The sequence below is a fragment of the Mobula hypostoma genome, chromosome 27, assembly GCF_963921235.1.
Source record: "Mobula hypostoma chromosome 27, sMobHyp1.1, whole genome shotgun sequence".
NCBI classification, from domain to species: Eukaryota; Metazoa; Chordata; class Chondrichthyes; order Myliobatiformes; family Myliobatidae; genus Mobula; species Mobula hypostoma.
Window position 1 is genome coordinate 34,349,594 of NC_086123.1, and position 13,173 is coordinate 34,362,766.

Below are 13,173 nucleotides of genomic sequence, written 5' to 3' on the forward strand. Positions count from 1 at the left end.
TCGACTGTACCTCTTCCTAGAGATGCTGCCTGGCCTGCTGCGTTCACCAGCAACTTTTATGTGTGTCACATAATCTTTGTGTCTGCCACTACATAATTCACACAGGGTACACACAGGGTATGACATTACTACAATTTCTGAAAGATAATGAGATTGCACTATGCATACGTGTACAGTCTGGGGCCTTTAATACAGGGAAAACATTACTTTCTCTAATGGTCCACTCTCCTCTCCTATTAGATTCCTTCTTCACCAGCCCTTTGTCTTTCCCACCCATCACCTTCCAGCTAGCCTCTTTCCCCTACTCCCACCTTTTAACTCTGGCGTCTTTCCCCTTCCTTTCCAGTCCTGATAAAAGGTCTCGGCCCGAAACATCGACTGTTTATTCATTTCCATAGATGCTGCCTGACTGGCTGAGTTCCTCCAGCATTTTGTGTGTGTATTATTTCCAAGTGTAGTGAGGCCAGGCAATCATTTGGGTTCTTAACCACATATTAATCATGAGAGGCAGACAGTATTATAATCAACTTCAAAAAAAAAATAAAAACACAGTATCTTTCATTTCTATGGTGCAGATTTACCAACAGGAATTACTGAATTTGCAAAGAGAAGCTTTCCTAATAACATTTGTTGGTGTCCAGGGATAGGAGCACAATCGTACTTGTCCTCAAATGCTCAGCAGATACCCACCAACACTTCTAAATTAAATTCCTGGTCCATTAAAGCTGGTATCTCATCTTAGCTGATCATTAAGACATTTAAAAAAATTTTCTAAGTGTTACTTTTTTACTCTTTCTTTGGACTTTCTCCCCCTACTTCGTCACAAGTCAAGTTCATTCCCAGGTCTGCCATTTCTAATTTTCAGCACTCAAGTAAGCATTGTACATGCCACAGCAGAATGAGCCTGTTCTTCCTGTCTGCTTTGGTCTTCCATAAGAGTATTTATCCCATAATGGCCAGGCTGAAGATGGCTGGGCACATACCTGTAGGATTAATAAGTGAAATAGTACACCACATCGGTGAAAGATTAACATTTCTCTCCCTTCACACTCACAGATGTGTCGATTAACACTTCACACTTCCTTCCACACACGTGTGCAAGATTAACGGTTCTCACTTTCCTTTATAGAGATGCTTAAGAGTTTAAGTAGGCAGCATAAATGGACTGAAGAGACCTCTAGAATATATCTGAATATATCCAAGATCCATCTCCTGGCATTTATGCTCCAGAACAAGTAGCTGTGCAGTGAGCTGCAAGAGCCACAAGCTTTGGAATTTCTACCCTGAACACCACTTTTTCCCCTTTTTAATTACCAGTCCTAATATCCAAGGTTATGGTTAGAGTAACATCAAACCTGTGAGGTGTCTGTACTCAATAAAAATCAGACTTTACAACTTACTGGAAGACTGGGAAAAGAATACAACGTAAAGTAGATTACGCAATTCTGGAAGCCACACTGAAAACGAGTGATCTGGGCAAATGTGCAAAAATCACATGGATGGCAGTGTGGTTTAACAACACTATTCAACCTGCAGTTCTTTCCAGGGTGTGAGGACTGGTGGAGTAGAGTTGGAAATTAGGATTTGAATAGGATCTGACACTTGATGGACTGCTCTTACAGTTTGCTGGCAGATACTCAGTGGGCTGAATGGCCTGATCCCGTGCTGTAACTTTTCTGAGGGTATGTAAATAACCAGGAATCATTTTGCCCTTACAGGAAATAATGAACAAGAAGGATCCATCTTGTTGAAATAATCCCGTATTTTCCAAAATACAACACTTTTGTTCGAATTTCAGCAGCTATATTTTAATACTCACGGCTATTCCTTACCTGCCTGGCAACTATCAGTTTTCCAAGTGGCATCGGTGCTCCGTTTTCTGTGGCAATGCGCTTTAACGTCGCAAGAGCTTTCTCTTGATTCCCAGACAGTACGTCATAACGTGCACTCTCCGGAAGCCACTGCAAGAAATAAAGAATATCTGACACATTCGGTATTCCCACAGAACAGTAATGCGAAGAATGGAATGCCTTCCTTATTGTCTTATTAGTTAAGTTAATTAACACAATTAATTTAAAATTAATTGCTCTGTTATCAACCATAAAAAATCTACATGATGTCACATGAAATTTCAATTAACACACACACGCAGTACTGTGCAAAACTCTTAGGTGCATATATAGCTAGAGTGCCGAGGAATTTTGCCAAGTACTGCAGTAATTTTGTGTGTTGGACTGTACTGCTGCCACAGAAACACAAATTTCATGGCATATGTGAGTGTTGATAAACCTAATTCTAATATGGGTCTGTATTGTGGACTGAGAGTGGGAAGGGGACAAGGAGAGGGGAATCATGGTTGGGAAAAGGAGACGGGAGAGGGGAGGGAACAGGAAGCACAAGAGATGTTCTGTAACGATCAATAAACCAATTATTTAGAATCAAATGACATTGCCTGCTGTCTCAGGGCTGGATGTGTCTACACCCATGCATTAGCTCACTCTTTTTCTGTCACCTGTCTCACACCCCTCCTGCTCCACCCTTACCATTCCCAACAGTCTTTGCTCCCACCTGATTTACAAACTCACCCTCTGCTACACATTGACAAATACAGTACCGTGCAGATGTTTTACACATGTATAGCTCCAGTGGCTCAGAGCTTTGCAGGGAGATATATACACAAGTTAGAACATAGAACATAGAAACTGTACAGCATATTACAGGCCTTTCGGCCCACAATGTTGTGCTGACCGTGTAACCTACTCTAGAAGCTGCCTAGAGTTAATTCAAATGGGACCAGTACAATTTGGCCCAATTAAGAAGCTGCCAAAATTTCATAGAAATAGTTAAAAAAAAGTATAAGACAGACAAAAACTGGGTAACAAATTGTGTACTTAGATGAAAGACAGAAATCAGAATGCTATCAATACTATTTACAGTACTATAAAAACTGTACTAGTTCCTAATAGTTCTCAATAGAACTCATCCAGTTATGCAATGAAGAAAATCAGTGCAGACGCTTAGTGCAGATGCCTTCATACAATGCTATCAACCATTACAGCCTCCAAATCTCCATTTTCATTGTAATATTCAAGATGATTGCTGATATCTTCAAATTCTTCATAGTTCCTAACTTGAAGTAATGAAATCTTCATTTTCACTCCCTGCCATCTCTCACCAACTATCAGCGACAAAAATCACTGCTTTTTGAACGCAAACACATGCAACCAACACTATTTAAAAACTGTTTGCTCTAAGAACAGTGTAGCATCTAACAACCACATGACTAACAAGTGCACATGACTAACACTAGTGAGAGAACCAGTTTGGCAACAATCTCATGTTTCAATTAAGTGGCATAGTGCCCCAATTAAAATAAGGGAATCCCAGCAATTTTCTGAATTAATTTTCATTCTTTCAGTGTTATCCTAAATAAGCAGCTGCCCTGATTGGCTTAATCCAAAGTACTATATATACAGTGCCTTGAAAAAGTATTCAGTCCCCACAAGTATTTTCACAGTCTCATTTTCTAAATTTAATACATAATGAAGTAGCATTTTTTTGAGCTAATCTACAAAAGCACAAACTTAATCCACAAAAGTTGAGTAAATATCAAAAGCCAGAATTGTGAGACTGAACAAGTATTCGTTCCCTTTGTCATTACTGTGTTAACTTTCCTCAGGCAAGACTTCAAGATTCCTGTCCACTGCCACTCCCCAACTAACCTGGCACAGCTTCAGCAATTTTGCAGGGAGGAACAGGCAAATCTTGGTCCATCATGTTGTGCAAAGCTGATGGAGACTGATCCAAAAAAACTACTGGCTATAATAACTGCGAGAGGTGGCTCGACTCAGTACAGGGGGGTGGGGGGAGTGAATACTTTTGAATGGCTGACACTTTGTTTTTAAATCTTTAGTTTCTCATGCTTTATAATTTTCTGCTTTTGGGCTCTGCTGTGAATAAAAGGAACGTGATCAACAAATAAAAATTCTCAGTTAAATTGATCAAAATCACTGGTTCTAATACTCATTTGTGACAACAGGGAGTTGGGAGCTGAGTACTTTTACAAGGCACTGTATAATATACCGTCAACACACACAAAATGCTGGTGGAACACAGCAGGCCAGGCAGCATCTATAGGAAAAAGCACAGTCAACGTTTCGGGTCGAGGCTAAACGTCGACTGTACTTCTTCCTATAGATGCTGCCCAGCCTGCAGCGTTCCACCAGCATTTTGTGTGTGTTGGTGGAATTTCCAGCATCTGCAGATTTCCTCGTGTTTGCGTATAATATACTGTGTACATTCCAAAAGCTCAAACCAATTTTTTTTTTTTTTTTAGTTCCAATGCAAAACAGAAACTTTAGTGAGAAAACATAATATCTGATAGTGACTTAAACCTGCTGTTTGATCATTTGATCCATCTACCATTTATGTCAGGTAACTAAACTGGGAATTTTTGGGGGACTTTGAGGTTCATGTTTCATGGATTCAGGTTACTTTTTTTCTGCTGTTTTTGAGTGGGATGATCGATATGGACCAGGGTGCTTTGGCAAACAATGGCCCTGAATTGGCTCGCAGAGTGGCACTAAACTGAATACTACTAGTCTGATGTTTGATATTCTAGGTGTTATTCACTCGCTTATTGCCATTTGTTCTTTTCTTTTCCCCTCCACACACACTGGGCATTTGATGTTTACTTGAACGGTTCCATGGTGTTTCTTTGTTTTGTGGCTGCCTGTGGGAGGACAAATCTCAGGGTTGTCGTCTGTATACACACTTTGATAATAAATGTACTTTGCATCGATGACATTTGCTTACTGAGTCCAACAGTTCATCCAGAAATCCACTGCTGAAGTCATTGTCCCCCTCTTGTGTAATAACAGGAAATGCCTTCTTATTTTCTTTTTTTAAACAGTGTCTAGCATCCCAATGTAATGGATAAAGGACCTGCTCAGGTCTTTCTCATCTGGTCCAAAAACTAGGGAGGCCGGCCCTGTACCGAGAGCCCACTCTGTACCTAAACTGCCTTGGGAGTTTCTCTCTCACACGACAGACCTAGTCTCTCGCTCATGTTCAAATTGCAACCTCACTCTGAGGATTCATGGCATCAATTTCTTACACAGCCGGTTCATTATTTGCATTCCTCCCCACCACACCCAAATTAGCTTTTTAATTCAAATTTAACTCTCAATGGAAATACCTACAAAACACAAGGCGGCAAAAATCATAAGAGGCACTGCAGAAAGAATGAGCAACCAGCGCCATCCTAATGTAGGCATCACCACCACTGCCAGCAGTACTTCAAACACTGTCCCAAAGGCCCAGAACACCTGAAATGAAGAGACTTTCAATTAAACACAATCCACAAGTCCTCAGGAAAGAAGTAAGCACAAAATCGTTAATTGCTCTTTTCTTCTTTTCTATCCATCCGCCTGTCTGCCTCCCTTCCCCACTCACTCACTCCCCTACTTTCTTACTCCCCACCAATCCCTATAAAACTGCTCCTCTCTCCCCTCTCCCATCCCCACATGTATTTTGAACTTTGCTGATATCAATGCTTCTCAGAAATGTTCTTGAATGGGGTTAACGTTGCCTGCCTTTGCTTAGTAAGAGACAGTATTAGTTTGCATCACTCCTACACTCCATTTGACTTCAACAGTTAGAGTAATTAATTATTTTCTTTCTAATTCATACAAAATCATACAAGAGCTTAAAATAATGATTTAAGTAAAGCAATGCTCAATTTTAAACGCATACATTATGAAATTTGGGAGAGATTGTCAGAACACATTGGGCAGAGAATTATCTTGTATCAGGTTAGTGATGCATATGGACTTTGTTAATACTCTTGTCCAATAATTGGAAGTTCCCAACAGAAACAACTTTCAGTTGTTACATGGAAGAATTTATTTTTGTGGAAGTGAGCTTGAATTTAAAGCAGCTCCCACAGCAAAACAGTCCACTCACCTCTATTAGTAAGATACACTTTGCTCTCGATTTCATTGGAAGAAATTCTGCATATAACGTTACTCTGTGTGGGGCAACCAAGACTGAAAATCAGTTATTCAATAAGTTAGTACATAAAAGCTCAAAAAGAAATATTGAAAGATGCACTCACGATTGTGGAACACCTCCAATCCCGAAGCCTACCAAGCCTCTGAGGACAAGTATCCAGCTGTAGACTGGTGAGAAGGCACTCAGTATTCCATAGTACAGTGTCCAGATTACGCTAACTTTCAGACCCTTGAATTAACACACAGAAGCATTGACAGTTAAACTGAGCCTCTAACAGTGTATCAGCCCCTAGCTAGTTCACAAGGCAAAGATTCCTAATCTGAAGCCAAGAAACTGGATTTACACTGCAGTACCATACTCTGGAAGTAACAAAGCAATATTGGGTTCCAATCTTTATATGAGATAATAAACTGAGGTTGTCTTAGACATTGAGGCACAAAATGCTGGAATCGGAAGCAATACACAAGAAGCTGGAGGAACTCAGCACGTCAGACAGAAGCCGTGGAGGAAAATGGTCGGTCAATGTTTTGCATCAAGACTCTTCACATGGGCTGGCTTTGAGTTGAAACCTCTGAAGAGACTTGATGAGAAACATCTACTGTCCATCTGCCTCCACAGAGTCTGCTGAGTTCTTCCAGTTTCTTATTCCCTTGGACATAACTTGGTCCAACACAAACTCAGGGCACAGGTTCTAACCTCTCAACATGAAGGGATGGCATTGGTGACATGCCGCATTTGACAGGTGATGGCTACACAGAGTGGGGATGATAGAACCATCAAGGGAATTCCTGTCTCCACATATTGCAAATAACCGAGAGAGGAGAATGAAGACTACACCGGAGAGAAGGAGAAATGGGTATTCTAAATTAATGAGAAAGGGGAAAGATGCAGAGGCTGAAACATGGCAAATGGGCAGGGTCCTGGAGGAGGGGGATCTGGCTGAAAGGGCAAGGGGATTTCTGGGACTCAGATCTCAAAACAAATTGAAATAGGTTATTGCATGAGAAGAAGTTTGTTTTATTTTCCACTTAAGATTCTTAATCCTCTTCACACAACTTCCCCACATTTTTTGTTCTGTAGCGTCTAACAGCTCCCTGTTAATTTGCTTCTAAGTCACTGAACCACTGACTTCCATTTGTTTGGAGCAGTCTTTGCTTCATACACACTTCGTGTTTTCAGTAAGTTCGGAGAACATATCTTCAGCTTCTGATGTTTGGTTCCCAGCTAATGGTTATTTTCCAAGCATCCTCCCCCCTATAGGTGACTTGTGAACCCAGAATTTCCTGGTTTATTTAGAGGTACAACATGGTAACAGGTCCTTCCAGCCCAATAAGCCTGCGCCTCCCAGTTACAGCCATTGGCCAATCAAGCCATAAGCCTGTACGTTTTTGGAATGCTGGTGGAAACTGGAGCATCCAGAAGAAACCCATGCAGTCACAGGGAGAAGATACAAGCTCCTCAAGGATAACAACAGAATTGAGCTCAGGACACTGGCAATGTAATGATCGTGATGTATGTTGGAAGCGAAGTGCAGGGAAAAGACAGGCTTCAATGTAGAAATGGCAACCAGAAGTTTTTTTCAGAAGAATTCTAATAATTCCTACAGAACATTGGTGGCTCAGCTGAGCATCACCATGAGATGTAACATTCTCAAAACTAGGACCCCGCAATTAGCGCTAATCAGGCGGCCTCTTAAATAATAAGTTACACGGAATTTCCCAAGCCTAAACAAGTTTAAAGAGAAAGCACCAGAAGACATTACGAAGAGCAAGTTGCTTAAAAAAAACACAAGGAACTCTAAACGACTAACGACTCTTGTTAAACAATTAACCAATCAGGTGCTCTGAAAACCTCAGCGCACAATGCTGTCCACCTCCCCACACAGGCCCGAAGAGCTCATTACAGTAACTGCTACGCTACTGTGATGCCCCTGGTTTTAGTTCAGGTACTTGGCACTCACAGGGTTTATTGCTTTTAAGTTGTTCTTCACTGATTTTGGAGCACTCTATACCTACCCTGGCTGCTTGAAATGAAAAGTGCTTCCCCACTCCCGAAGAAAGGTCCTGGCCAGAAACGTCGACTGTTTACTCTTTCCCACAGATGCTGCCTGGCCTGCTGAGTTCCTCCAGCATTTTGCGTGTGCTGCTTTGGATTTCCAGCATCAGCAGATTTTCTTGTGCTTGTTGACGTCTGAACTGACCTGCAGGAAAGCCACGTGCCTGTCCTCTCCTCCTCAAACGTGCTTCACTCAATAGTGGAGAGCACTGTCCAATAGTTGTATTCACCCTCCGAACATCCAGTGCCAATGAAATCGTTGGGATTGAATGTACAATGAGCAGCCAATGATTTTCCATGCATTTAGTGCTGACAATTTTTCCACTTGAGACTCCAGCTTTGAGGCCCTCTGTTACCTGGGGTGGACGAGGGATAATGCACCCCTGCTATCTACATAATGTGCAAGTTAGGCCAGAAAATATGGAGAGCAAGTTGTTTGCCATGCAGAAGGCTCCTCCTCTCCACGCAGCCGATGAATCCAAAGGCGCGTCAGAGACCGACAGTTTGGCACCAGTGGCACGCAGTAGTACTGCCTCAGGGTTAGCTCCTGAAGCCTTCCCCATGAGTGGGTATAGCCGCAAGTCAGTGGAGGTTTGAGATCAGAGTTTTCCTTCTCCTGGATGACCTGCCAACCACGGCTAATCAGCCCCATTTGCCTAGAACGACTGGTTTTAAGGTGCCAGTAACCCACCTTTGCCCCTTCGCCTGTCAGTAGCAACATTTCTGCCCGGCTTAGTAGCTAAGCCACATGTGACAGCCAGGAGGTAAGAGTTGGCTGTCAGAGTCTATTCGAGACACACGTCACTGGAGCATTGAACAGGTAGTGGCAGCTTATCCCCACTACCTCCCCCAGCTATAACAACCTTTAGGAACTCCAGCTTACATTAAAAAAAAACTTCAAATGTTCAACACTTCAGACTGTTAAGGCTGATTTATACCTGTGCGTACCAGCTTATGCCGTAGACTACGCAAGTGGGCTACACCGTTGTGAGCATTGATACTTGTGCGTTTGTGTGTCTGCGTCACTCTGCAATTCAGGCACGTACACACATGTGCACGTCACGTATTCGCACATCACGCATGCGCACACACCTGCCCGTGCAACGCTTCATGGTCATGGTAGTCTTTCTCAGGGTAAACAAGTTTAAAGCAAGCGTCTTTTTTTGTAAAAGCGCAATGTGTCCTCCGTAATTTCGGAGGTCTGTAAAGCTTTATGGAAAGCATTGCAGCCAGAGTTCCTTCCCTGTCCTTCAGTCGCCCATTGCGAAGCTATTGCAGCGTAGGAGGACGCTACCAAGTGGACCAATCACAGTTGTTAGGGTCTGCGTTGCCGCGACGTGTCGTTATATTTTGGGAGAGGTGCACGTCAGGCTACGGCGTAGGGATCCACATAGGCACTGCGTAGGATTCGCGGCTACGCCGTACCTACAGTGTTGATTTGACGCACAAGTATAAATCAGCCTTTACTTGTAATCAGTAAGAATATGGTATCAATAGGAGACTGTACTTTCTAGCTATAATAGACGGTGAACTCATTGGACACATCATATTCAGTCTACTATGGGAACAGCTGAAGTGTGGACAGCATTTGTAAGTAAAAGCAATGCACCTTGAAATCTACAGAACTTGACCAGATGAACCTCTGATTAGAGATCTCACTGATGTCGCAGGGAGCAGGAGATACGTTGCTAAATAGTGAACACGAAGTCAGACCATTTATACTCTGTTTTTAACCTGATTCTAATGTGTTCACCTAAACCTTTGATTCAAGCTGTCAATCTGTTGACAGAGTGAGCAGTTTCAAGTGTCTGAATGTCAACCTCTCTGAGGATCTACATATCCTGGGCCCAACATATCAATGCAGTTACACAGCAAGCAGGAGAGCAGATACTTTTCATTAGGGGTTTGAAGAGATTTAGTATGTCAGCAAAGACACATAAATTCCTACAGATGTACCATGGATAGCATTCTAACTGGCTGCATCACCGTCTGGTATGGACAGGGTGGTCTACTGCACAGGATCAAAATAAACTTCAGAAAGTTTAAACTCAGTCAGCTCCATCATGGGCACTGGCCTCCTCGGCATCGAGGACACCTTCGAAAGGTGATGCTTCAAAAAGGTGGCATCCATCATTAAGGACCCCCATCACCCAGGACATGCCCTCTTCTCATTGCTACCATCAGGGAGGAGGTAGAGGAGCCTGAAGACACCCACTCAATGATTCAGGAACAGCTTCTTCCCCTCTGCCATCAGGTTTCTGGGTGGACATTGAACCCTCAGACACTACTTCACTACCTTTTTTGTTTCCCCTTATTGCATTTAACTTTTAAAACATTTATAATACACTCCTGTGATACTTCAGTTTTAACTTTGTATTGCAATGTACACAAAAACAAATTTCATGACGCAGGCCGGTGACAGTAAACCTGAATCTAATTAGATATCTGCATTAATAAGCAGGTGTACAGGTATACCTGATACTATTCCACCACACCTGTCTGGAGGTTATCCAAATAGTTTGAGTGAATGCATCAGATGGTGTGACACTAAGGTCACAGGTTTTTTTAAAAATTGAGATACAGCACTTCGAGGCACACTGCCCAGCAATGTTACCCTAGTCACAGGACAATTTACCAATAAACCTACGGGCCGATACGCCTTTGGACTGTGGGAGGAAACGGGAGCACCCGGAGGAAACCCAGGTGGTCACGGGGAGAATGTTAAACTCCTTAAGGCAGCAGCAGGAATTGAACCCGGGTTGCCTGTACTGTAAAGCGTTGTGCTAACCACTACGCTACCGCGCCTCCGTTTGATCATTGGTCACCATCTCATTCATCTGTCAAATAACAACAGGAGTGGATTTGGACCGCACATACTTCACTGGCAATATCCCCAGACTCTCAGTGAATTGGTACACTCTGATAATTCAGGTGAGCAACTAGACCGATGCAAGATTCAGGGGTTGAAGGGAGAATTTTCTGGGTATCAGCATGAATTCAGTCAGCCCCACCATGGGCAATAGCCTGCATGGCACTCAGGACATCATCAAAGAGCGATGCCTCAAAAAGGCGGCATCCATCGTTAAGGACCCCCACCACCCGGGATGTGCCTCTTCTCATCGCTACCCTCAGGAAGGAGGTACAGCAGCCTGAAGGCAAAAACACGATTCAGAAACAGCTTCTTCCCCTTGACCATCAGATTTCTGAACGGCCACTGAACCCATGAACGCCACCTCAATAATTTTCTTTTTTCTATTTTTGCACTACTTAATTTAACAATTTACAGTTCCCCCCCTCTATTATTATGTACTGCAGCCGCAAAGTTAACAAATTTTACGACATACGCCGGCGATATTTAACTCGATTCTGATTCGGAAGTGAGGACGCCGACAGCATCATTGATACTCACCGTCTTTCTGCCATACTGATCTGATATGTTCCCCCAGAGCGATGAGCTAGACATCATTCCAATAAACACCACCTGCAGTGGTAGGTGAGAGGGAGAAAGCACAAGAGGAAGATCAATATGGAAATGGCACAATTTCATAACACTGACTCATAAGACCATTCACTGGGCCACGGGGCCACTCGTTTACACTTCAATGAAGTTATCCTACCGAGGTTAGAAAGGCAACTTGCCAGCTTGGCAATCTCCATTCGCAGTGCAGTTGAGGTGCCAGTATACTTAGGATCATCATCTCCATGGCATCTGCCATCTGAAACAAGTCAACACATTTAGCATATACAACACAGAACTACAGCAAGTAACAAATACAAAAGTAGGAAAACCCAGAATGATAAATCTATTCCTTCCATGGAAATACAAATCTGCTCTTTCCAAACCAGTGATCATCTGTATCTAAAGAAAATGCAATTAAAAGACGGAATTTGTTCGTTTGTTATGTGCTGCGTCGTATGATGTGGGTGATCATGGTCTTTCCATGACCATGATTGTTCTTGGCAAATTTTTTCTACAGAAGTGGTTTGCCATCGCCTTTTTCTGGGCAGTGTCTTTACAAGATGGGTGACCCCAGCCATCATCAATACTCTTCAGAGATTGTCTGCCTGGTGTCAGTAGAACTTGTGATGTGCACCAGATGCTCATACGACCATCCACCACCTGCTCCCATGGGTTCACGTGACTCTGATCAGGCAGCCGGGGAGGGTGGGGGGGGGGAAGCTAAGCAGCTGCTACACCTTGGCCAAAGGGTGACACATCTCTATCCCACCACCCTAAAGAGGAAGTAACTAAAATACTGAATTTCCTTTCATAAAACATTCTTATTTGGATACATTTTTTCCATAGAGTTATCTGATTTGAGGTAATCCACTAATCTTTAGGGTGACAGGTTGGAGATATGTCTCTACCAAAGGAGGTGTCAGTGCTCCTTCCCTCCGCTAGCCTGCAGGTCACCCTTGGGCAAGGTGTAGCACCTGCTTAGCCTCCCCACCGCACCACTGATCAGGGTCAGGTGAAACCAGGGCAGGTGGTGGATGGTCGTATGAGCATCTGGTGCACATCACATCCTGGTTATGTGACCACTGACACCAGGGAGACAATCTCTGAAGAGTATTGATAATGGCTGGGGTCACCCACCTGATAAAGACACTGCCCAGAAAAAGGCAATTGCAAAATTGCTTCTGTAGGAGACCTTGCCAAGAACAAACATGGTCATGCATGGGGAGGAGGGTGAGGCATTGGCGGGGGGGGTGGGGGTGAAGTTGGGTAGGGGGTTTTCCCCACAGTTAATGATCCCTCACTATTTCTCAGGTTAAAGACAGACGGAAGACCACGGTCGCTCACGTCATACAACATGGTACATAATGATGATGATTAATCTTTTTTTCTCCCCGTCCTCAAAATATGATTACTTTGTCAAAGTGACATATTGTCTGGTTTATCTGGAAATATTCATCCAATTTAGTTGTCTACTAGGGATCTGCTTCTTATCTTGTACAAAGATCAGTCCTTGGTCTCCTTTCCAATCTTCCTTCATTACTTTTGCAACAATAAATCAAAGTAAATTTATTATCAAAGCACATATACTACAAACCACTTTCAGATTCATTATCTTCCAAGCATTTACAAGAAATACAATAGAATTT

The 13,173-nt window shown here is 42.9% G+C and overlaps 1 protein-coding gene across 2 annotated transcripts in view; it reads right to left on the reverse strand.

Moving 5' to 3' along the window:
- The window catches only part of svopa (SV2 related protein a), a 75,021-nt gene that overhangs the window by 21,139 nt on the left and 40,709 nt on the right, over window positions 1–13,173 (reverse strand). For both annotated transcript variants that reach the window (XM_063034307.1, XM_063034308.1), the window contains exons 4-9: window positions 11,685–11,783; window positions 11,477–11,548; window positions 6,116–6,240; window positions 5,965–6,028; window positions 5,202–5,327; window positions 1,833–1,961 (exon numbers count right to left, since the gene is read on the reverse strand). In XM_063034307.1, coding sequence (XP_062890377.1) covers window positions 1,833–1,961; window positions 5,202–5,327; window positions 5,965–6,028; window positions 6,116–6,240; window positions 11,477–11,548; window positions 11,685–11,783 — 615 coding nt within the window. The remainder of the gene's footprint in view (window positions 1–1,832; window positions 1,962–5,201; window positions 5,328–5,964; window positions 6,029–6,115; window positions 6,241–11,476; window positions 11,549–11,684; window positions 11,784–13,173) is intronic.